General features: G+C 35.4%; 1 protein-coding gene across 1 annotated transcript; it reads left to right on the top strand.

Moving 5' to 3' along the window:
* Positions 1-5,384: 5,384 nt before the first annotated feature.
* Positions 5,385-7,665, top strand: LOC126820662 (uncharacterized). Its single transcript, XM_056100980.1, has one exon. The coding sequence runs from the start codon at positions 6,094-6,096 to the stop codon at positions 7,663-7,665; it is 1,572 nt and encodes a 523-aa protein (XP_055956955.1). The 5' UTR covers positions 5,385-6,093.
* Positions 7,666-9,630: the final 1,965 nt, after the last annotated feature.

Below are 9,630 nucleotides of genomic sequence, written 5' to 3'. Positions count from 1 at the left end.
TTTGATTTTTCACTTTTTTTCGCATTTTGGTCAAATCGTAGAGTTCTTATTTTTTTAAAACGGCTCCAAAGATTTTTCTAAAACTGCAGGAATATGAAGTCGAAGGACCAAACCAGTCCATGAACTATAAATGAAAATCCTCTAATCACCGGAAGTAGTCAAGAAAGGTATCCAAACTTTGACAAAATTGTGAAAAATGGGTGCCTGTGCGGAAAATCCGATTCATCAATTGTGTTCTTGTCGATTGAGAAAAATAGGTGGCTGTGCGGAAAATACGATGTATCAATTGTGTTCGTGTCGATTAGTTAAAGTTTTATATCGTTTAATAGCCAATTGAATTGTCTATCGGATGGTACTAAAGCGGCATGTTTCTATCAAAAATTGAAAAAGTTATGTGACTTTGAAAAGTCGACGGCTCGCGCTGTTTATAAGAAAGTAGTATCGTACGGTAGTATCGAATATTGCACCTATGATGAAATGAAATGAAATGGGGTTTAACGTCCTACTGTTCTGCTCCCATGCTGGGCTAATGAAGACGGGCATACGCCATACAGTGTGCTATGAGAGAAATTTTGCCCGGGCAGCGGCACTATCGCCTACTCTTATATCGAATTCCAACTGCCAAGGGATCTTTTACGTGCATTCCAATGTATACACGGGACCTCGGTTTTTCGTATCATCCGAAGGACTAGACAGCTTTTCTTGTCAAGCCCTCCGTCCTGCATCACTGACAAGGGGAAACCACGCCGGAAAATCTGGATGAACTTTCTCGGCCAATGCAGGGATCGAACACCCGACCTCCAGGCTAGCGAGCAAGCGTCTAACCCACTTAGCCACCGTGATCCCCGCACCTATGATGAAAGGCATGACGTTGTTTGAGCATGGACTCTATCTGTAATTAATATTAAATTTTTATTAGTGACGTCAAATCTTTAACGTGCACGAAACCAGAAAATTGGCGATATTTCATTGAATATTCAATCAATTTTTGAACCAGTTACATTTTTGAGTAGCTGACATGAACGCGATTCCGAAGTCCCGTGTACATATTGGTGTGACCGTAAAAGATCCCTTGTCGGTTCGAATTCTATATAAAAGAAGACTAGCGCCGCTGTACGAGCATGTTTAGAGGTCTTTTTGTCAAAAAGGCAATCTAATATATTTTGGGGAACTCCTTCTATAGAGAAAGTAATTGATATATATATGCGCGTAGGGGTCTGTAGTAGTGGGAGGAAAACGAAGGACCCGGAGAAAACCCACGAGGTTGGACAGGCGACCCTACTTGTCACGTACAACCGGATAATCGAAACCCCACCAGTTGACTCAATGACAGACTGTATGATACAGCGCAATCCCAAAGGCTAGCCTACCGTGCAAATTCCAGCCAGCATAGTGTATCTATATAAGAGACATTTATTCCTACTGGCGATTTACAAATATTGCATGAAGAAATTCAAATCATAAGAACATAAACACGACTAATACACAGTATCATATTGATTATAAAAGTACAATGTATATATTGGTTACACTATATCTGTTACAAAACAACAATCATTAGATAATAATAATTATTTACTAATTATATAAATCATTTTAAGAGTTAGGAGTTATCCGTTGTTTAATTTAACAGTTATACAATTACCCTGGTTAGAAAGATACGAACACCTATTTCTGAAACGTCGGGACCATGAAGTCGACGGACCAAACCAGTCCATGAACTATAAATGAAAATCCTCTAATCACCGAAAGTGGTCAAGAAAGGTATTCAAAATTTGACAAAATTCTGAAAAATGGGTGCCTGTGCGCCAAATGCGATGTATCAATTGGTTGTTTACCGAGTACTTAAAGTATTATGTCGTATGATAACCACGTGAATTATCTACGAGATGGTGCTATAGCAACAAGATTTTATTGCCAACTAAAACATTTATGGGTCTTTGAAAAGTAAGGTTATTTACGATTTCGATCAAGTTTAAACCCATGTTTCTCAGAAAAGCCGCCAATGATTTTTTTCAAACTTGCTCAATCGAGATTCTACTGGGTAGTGTATTGTGTGAAACCCTTGTACAATATGAAACTAAGGACATTGAAAAACTTCAGCAAGAAGACTATATCATTAAAAGGGTTCTACATTATTTAGTAAATAACAGAAAACCAACTCGTCAAGAAAGAAGAAATGAATAAAAAATGGTAACTGACATGCTTCGTCAGAGAGATAGATTTTTGATTGAGAACGGTATTCTTTACAGACAAGTTCTAGATCCTCAACATGGACAATTGAAACAATTGGTTGTACCTAAGTGCCTACAAGTTAAAGTGATATCGTATCTTGATAATCAAGCTGGACACCAGGGAGTGGAACGTACTACTAATCTGATAAGATCAAGGTTTTATTGGACTGGTTTATTCAGTGATGTCATTGATTACTGTAGAAACTGTGAACGATGTGTTTTGTCAAAAATGCCAAATCCTCGTGTTAAAGTTCCCATGGGTCACTTATTAGCTTCTCGTCCGAATGAAATAGTTGCCATAGACTACACTCTGATAGATACGGCAAGCGATTGGCGTGAAAATGTACTTGTCATGACCGATGTGTTTTCGAAATTCACTGTAGCAGTCCCAACGCGCAATCAAACAGCTGTCACAACTGCTTACGTTCTAGTTCGCGAATGGTTTCAGAAATATAGATACCTGAAAGATTACACTCTGATCAAGGTCGGAATTTCGAAGGGAATTTGATAGCTGAACTTTGTAGAATCTACAAAATCAAGAAAAGCAGAACCACACCCTATTTCCCTCAAGGCAATGGGCAATGTGAACGCTTTAACCGCACTTTACATGATCTTTTACGATCACTGGATCCTCATGATAAGAAACGATGGCCACAGCACTTATCCGAATTAGTTTTCATGTATAATACCACAATTCATGCAACCACAGGGTTTACTCCTTTTCATCTTATGCATGGTAGACACCAAGGTTACCTGTCGATTTATTGTTTAATACAGAGAACAATAGCACTTCTGATTATGTTCCAGTAAGTGAATATGTCCAAAATCATATTCAAAAGTTAAAATTGGCATACAGAAAAGCAGGGGAGCGTCTACAGAGAGAAGCAGAAGATAAAAAAGGAGAAATGAACCTAAACAAAATCGGTGTGTATATAGTTTAGAATAAGGAACCCTTGTTTATTTGCGCAATCGAGTAATTGGTCGTAATAAAATTCAGGATGCATGGGACCCAACAAAATATGTTATTGTGAAACGCATTGATCCAGATAGGCATATATACAGTATTAAGCCGGTTAACGGAACCGAGTGTAAAATAGTGAACCGTGTCAATATTAAGCCCTGTCAGTCTGGATGTGAAATAGATATTGATGATACGTGTAATAGGCAGAATCATGATAATGTTTCAAATCAGACAATTGTGATATTAGTGATAAGATTAATACTAATAATAGCCAAGTCTCTAAAGACATGTATTATGATTCGTCATCAGAAGATGAATATGTTGTGATAGTGGACGGGGCAGCTGATAATCTTAATGAAAGAACTCTTAATCCCTCTACTTCTCACAGTAATGCACAAGAGACATTTGACCATTGTCAAAATGACTTCAGTGTCGACGGTGAATGGAACTGTGCCCCAAACACCCTGTATGATACAGGTACATGTACACAACTGCGCAGGAGTACTAGATCTACAGCTGGAACTCACCAAAATCCATACCATTTACCCAAATCTGTCATATGAGACTAGATTGTGTAAAAACGTTTAGAGCTTTGAACTATTTAGCCTTTTCATATTGTTAACTGTATTTTTACATTTATGATCTGATTTCAATTTGCATTTTACCTGTTTATGTAACAGGGACGTTACTATGTTTAGCAGGGGAGAATGTGACCAAGTGATCAAGTCACAAAATTATAGTCTTGCTTGAACCGGTCGGATGTCACATGTTGCCTCACTTTCACATGTCCGCCATTTTATTATCAAACTTGTAGCAACAACAGTTTTGGAACGCCCAGTCAGAGGTGATTTAACAATGTTTATTTTGTATATTTTATTCGCTTTTAATACTATTAACTAAGACCTGTACAGGTAGATTTATATTTGTAGTGCAAATACTTAATATTAAGTCAATATATTCTCATTTATTGAAAGAAGCACTCAACTCATGTCCCGCGCTGTTCACGATCTTTGACCTATGTCAGATTTGTTGATTTATGCAGAATTGGTAATAGTTTGTATGACAATTGTTGTTTTCTGCTGTCATACAAGATTCTAAATAATGTAGGTTGTTTGTTGATGAGGGTTAATTGTGATATTAGATGGTATTTTATTTATCCTGAAGTCATATGTAAAGACATGTTATGAATTGAAAGCCATGCGTTTTATGATTGAGGGGAGACAACTCTTCTATGACTCCTGTTTCATCATTAGCCATGTGTTTGGAATTTGTAGTATACAGGCTTAAATAGGCAGGTTACCGGTGTGCATGTCGTATAGTTACTTGTTGAGTGTAATTCTCAATATTTATTTGAATCCCGAAATAGTCAATTAATTATTAATAGTATAATGGTGTTAGGTTTTTGACTTTATGTGCATGTAAATGTCAAAGGGTTTTCAAGCACTCTATACAGGGACATGAGGCATCTGCAGCAATTAATGTTTGTCAACCCTCCTTCACATTGTTGGATTATGTAAATATTTGTTAACAAATTAAGAGCTTTGGGTGGCCGAATGGTCTGACGCATGAGCTTGGATCATATGTTCTGTCAATGACTCGGGTGGCATGCTTTGGATCATGCACTTGTACATGTATGTGACAGGATTGGGGTCGTCTGCCTAACCTCGGGGGTTTTATCAGGGCATTCTTGTTCCTACAAATGTACCATTGTTAAGATCCCCTATGTGCAGGTGAATTTATAATGCGTGTCCTGGAATGGCCTAGATCATGTTGAGCGGTTGTTAGCCCCATCTCTTTTATCAAGTCAACTTCATGATGTAACAAATTTATTAATGTTTGGTTTTTTTTTGTACTTTCAGGGTTGTTACCTCCACCCTTTTTTTTGTATGATTAATAGATTTAAAAATTAAATCTTATTGTATTGACAACATGTTTTTTTGTTAATTCCCCTTGGTCACATTAGGAAAGTCATTTTTCGAAGAAAACTATTAAACCAAATAACAAGAAAAATATAATAAACAAATAGAAAAGAATCAAATAAAAAAGAAATATCTTTATTTTTATTCAGAAGGCAGTAGAATCCCTTGTCATAAAAGTATAATTGAAGGGAAATAACTCCAGTTTTCACTGGGAAATCTGAATTATGCCTCAAAAGAAAAAGTCGAAAGCCATTTTGAATTTGAAGACGTTTGCAAAAAATAATAAAGTTAAGAGTGATATGACAGCAAAAGAATTATCAGGTACCAATGGTGAAAATACAGCAGAAAAATGTTTACAGACTATGAGGTAATGAAACTTCAGGTAGGAAGGAAATAGTAAGTCCAAGGTAAATAATTATAAATATGTTTATGGTAGTTTTCATCAGGCAGATGTAAGATTTGGTGTATTTAGTGGCACACAATGTACTGGAAATTCTTTAGTTGCTGTTTTATTTTCTTGTATTAAATCTGTTCATATCTGGAATACAAATGACTTGGATAAGATTTTAATAGCTGGTAATGAATTGTATAGTTTTTTGCAATCTTCTTCATCAATGCATAATAGGTATATTTTGATATCTGAATTGCCTAGAAGTCTTATTGTGTTTGAAAAACTGTTTAATATAGATATTCAGCTGGATTCTGTAGTAGGACTGGTGCGAACTGGAGACAGTACTTTTGAATATAATGAAATATCTATGACATTGTATGAAGCTTTGCAGACATGTCTTTTACAATATGAGTCATGCTTTATAACTTTTGGTGGTAATACTTTTGTAATCATGAAAAGAAATGAAATGTATTATATAGCCATTCCATAAATTCAGTGGGTCTATTAACTACAGATGGAACATCAGTGCTGATTGAATATAAAGGTATTATAGATGTTTATACACACTGCTGTAATTTAGCTAAATCAATGGAAATCGGTATGAATACACGGTTTGAAGTAACAGGTATAAATGTCATTAATGATGCCATACATGAACATGATGAATTATCAATTAATGAAAATAGTAGTGAAATTTGCAGTGATAAAGTCTTAAATGAAATAGGTGGTGATGTATTTTTATCTCATGTTGAAACAAGCAATTTTTTCTTTCATACATTGGGTTTAGATGAGCAAATCAGAATATGTACACAACTTAATATTGTAAATAGACTTGACAGTAATTATAGTAATCGAAATAGATGCCCAATCAATCAACCATCACAAATTAAAAGTATAACTGGAGATGGTAATTGTTATTTTAGATCAGTATCATATGCAATATCTGGCACAGAAGTGAATCATAGAATTGTCAGGTTAGCTGTTGTTAATCATTTAAAAAACAATGCAGCTATTTTTACTCCATATCTTAGAGCTGGCTTTTTGTCTGTTGATGACTATTTAAAAAGATCCAGAATGAGATATTTAGGGTCATGGGCTACAGAACTTGAAATATATGTTTGTGCTGATTTATTACAAGTAGATATATATACCTATAGTAGTAATAGGTGGCTGAAATTTTCTAAATTACAGATATTGGATAATGGGTCAAATAGTATTGAGGGAATTTATATTAACCATGCCAATCAGGTTCACTATGAAGTAGTACTGAATGTTGCATCGTCTAATAGAAGTAATGATAATGATGTACAGTCGCAAGGTAAAAGTTTTGATAAAGATATTGATCATGATAATGACATCCCTATAAAACCAGATGAAACAGAATTAAAAGTCTCTACAAAACAAAAGTGTAGAAAACGTAAGCGAAGGGGAAACAATTGGAATTCTAGAAAGAAATACACATATATGACACAACTTGATACTGACAAAATAATGGACAAACAGAAATCTGAATATGATAGATATTGGACATTTATAAGAAAAGAACATTCTGTCAGATCAGGTGTAATGTATAGAGGGAATAGAACAAATAGAAGGCGATTTAAATACAAATATAATACAGATTATAAATTTAAGCAAATTTGTAAGTCAAGAAGGAATATGAACTATAGATTAAAGAATGAATATGATAATATTTGTGATAAATTGAATCATAAATACAAATTCAGTCAAATATTCAAAGATAATTTAATCAAGAAGAACAAAGAAAGGTATAGGTTAAATAATGATTACAGAGAGAAATTGAAGAAATATGGAATTATGAAATATAAATCTAATAGTATGTATCGAGACCACCTTAAATCTATTAGTAGTGAGAAATACAAAACAAATACAGAATTTCAGGTACATGTTAAAGCTCAAAGTAAATGCAAATATGAAACAAATGAAGAATTTAAGTCATATGTTAAAGAACAAAGTAAATATAAATATGAAACAAATGAAGAATTTAATACAACCGTAAAAGAACAAAGTAAATACAATTATAAGACAAACAAACAATTTCAGTCTCATGTTAACTCCAGAAGTCAAATTAAGTATAGATCTGATAAAAACCATAGAGATGTTATCAAAAAACAAAACAAAGAAAGGAAAGAAAAATAGAAATGAGTAAAATAGATATTGTTATCAATGATTTCAAAAAGGTAAAAAAAGATGGCCCAGAATATATCTGTTGTGTGTGTCATAGATTGTTATTTAATAATTGTTATTTAATAATCAAGTAGGGGGGTTGGATGGCTGAATGGTTAGCATGCGCGCGCTGTATCATAAAGTCTGTCATTGAGTCGACTGGCGTGGTTTCGAATCCACGGTTGTACGTGGCAAGGAGTAGGGTCGCCTGTCCAACCTCGTGGGTTTTCTCCGGGTCATCCGGTTTCCTCCCACTGCTAAAGACCCCTACGCGCAAGCGAATTATGTAAATAAAATTAAACCATATGTTAGTCCCGAAATGACCTAGTTTGTGTCGAGTGGACGTTAAACCCCATTTCTCTCTCTCTAATAATCAAGTAACTTGTAATGAAAAACTTTATAAATCTGCCAAAGTTAAACAGATAGCAAGTGAATGTATATCTAAGAAATATTTATGACTGTTCAAACACATGCCAAAATGAATGTGCTCATCCTGAAAGTTGTAACATGTGACAGAAAAATTAAATCAGGAAAGAAGCCACAAGAATCAATGACTAATAATTTAGATCCTGGTCAATTAGTTGATGAGCTAAAAGCACTGAATTCATTAGAAACTCACTTGGTATCACTACATATTCCTTTCATGAAAATGATTAATTTATCAAAATTCAAACAACATAAGGTTTCTGAAGCTACAGTTTGTGTACCATCTAATATAAGCAAAACAACCAGTATTTTGCCAAGAATTGAAAGTGACACCCAGCTGATCAGGATAAAACTTAAAAGGCGTAAAACCCAAAAAGGTTATTATCAATATCAATACATAAGTAAGAAAAAAATGAAAGATGCTTTACATTATCTTAACATAATAATAAATATTATTCAGATATAGAATTTAATGATGGGTGGGTTGATATTTCAGACATAGATGAGGTGTTAGAGTGAAATAACTCTGTTTTAGAAGGCTTGGCTTCATACCATTCAGATTATGAAAAAGACGAGTTACCTGACATAGATATAAAAGACAATGCTTTACCTGAGATAGATGAACAAGGTGACTTACCTGACATAGATGTTGAAGAAGAGAAATCAAATGGCCCAGAATTAGCTACATGTTTACAACCTCTTGACATTGTAAGTGAAACATTAGATAATCATTTTGATAGTATACTATTCAAAAAAAGTAGGGGATATTTGATTTTGGGGGCATAATACTAAAATATGCAAATGACTACAAAAAAAGTCACTATAGAACCTAACAGAAGAAACATTTCCAGTTACATGTGACGCCCAAACGCACCAATAGCTACCGCATGGAATGCAGGTGATGCTTGGGATCATCATGGGGGTCCAACCCAAGATTTGCACGACTCTGACTTTGAATGTTACAGTCATTGTGGCATTGAATTCCAGGGTGGAAACATCAGTTTAATTGTTTTAGTGACCAGAAAACAAATTTTGATATGCGTCGGCTTACCCAAAATGAAAGGTTACGTGCCCTTGGCATGCTACAGATCGGCACAACACAGGCGGTTGTGGCGCGGACGATGAATGTTTCTCAGTCTGTCATAAGCAGGCTATGGTCCAGATACCGTGATACACAATCTGTACAGGACAGACCACGCTCAGGTCGACCAAGGGCGACAACTCAAGCCCAGGATCGATTTATCCGTACCTTGGCCTTGAGAAATCGTGTCATCACAGCAAATCAGATCAGCGCTCGTCTTCAAACAGACACTGGTGTGAGAGTGAGTGGCCAGACGATTCGGAATCGACTGCATAGGGGTCACCTTCGCGCCCGACGTACTCGCGTGATCCCTTGTTTGAGAGATCATCACATTCAGGCAAGACGTCGTTGGTGTAGGGATCGTCAACACTGGGATAATCGACGCTGGAGCAATGTGATGTTTTCAGATGAGTCAAGGTTCACTGTTGATT

The sequence above is a fragment of the Patella vulgata genome, chromosome 5 (assembly GCF_932274485.2).
Source record: "Patella vulgata chromosome 5, xgPatVulg1.2, whole genome shotgun sequence".
In the NCBI taxonomy this organism is placed as follows: Eukaryota; Metazoa; Mollusca; class Gastropoda; family Patellidae; genus Patella; species Patella vulgata.
The sequence above is the reverse complement of the archived record's forward strand: the minus strand, read 5'-3'. Positions and strand labels throughout refer to the sequence as shown.

Bases quoted from the DNA above. Each gene is read 5' to 3' on its own strand.
- LOC126820662 (XM_056100980.1), top strand. From the start codon at position 6,094: ATGGAAATCGGTATGAATACACGGTTTGAAGTAACAGGTATAAATGTC.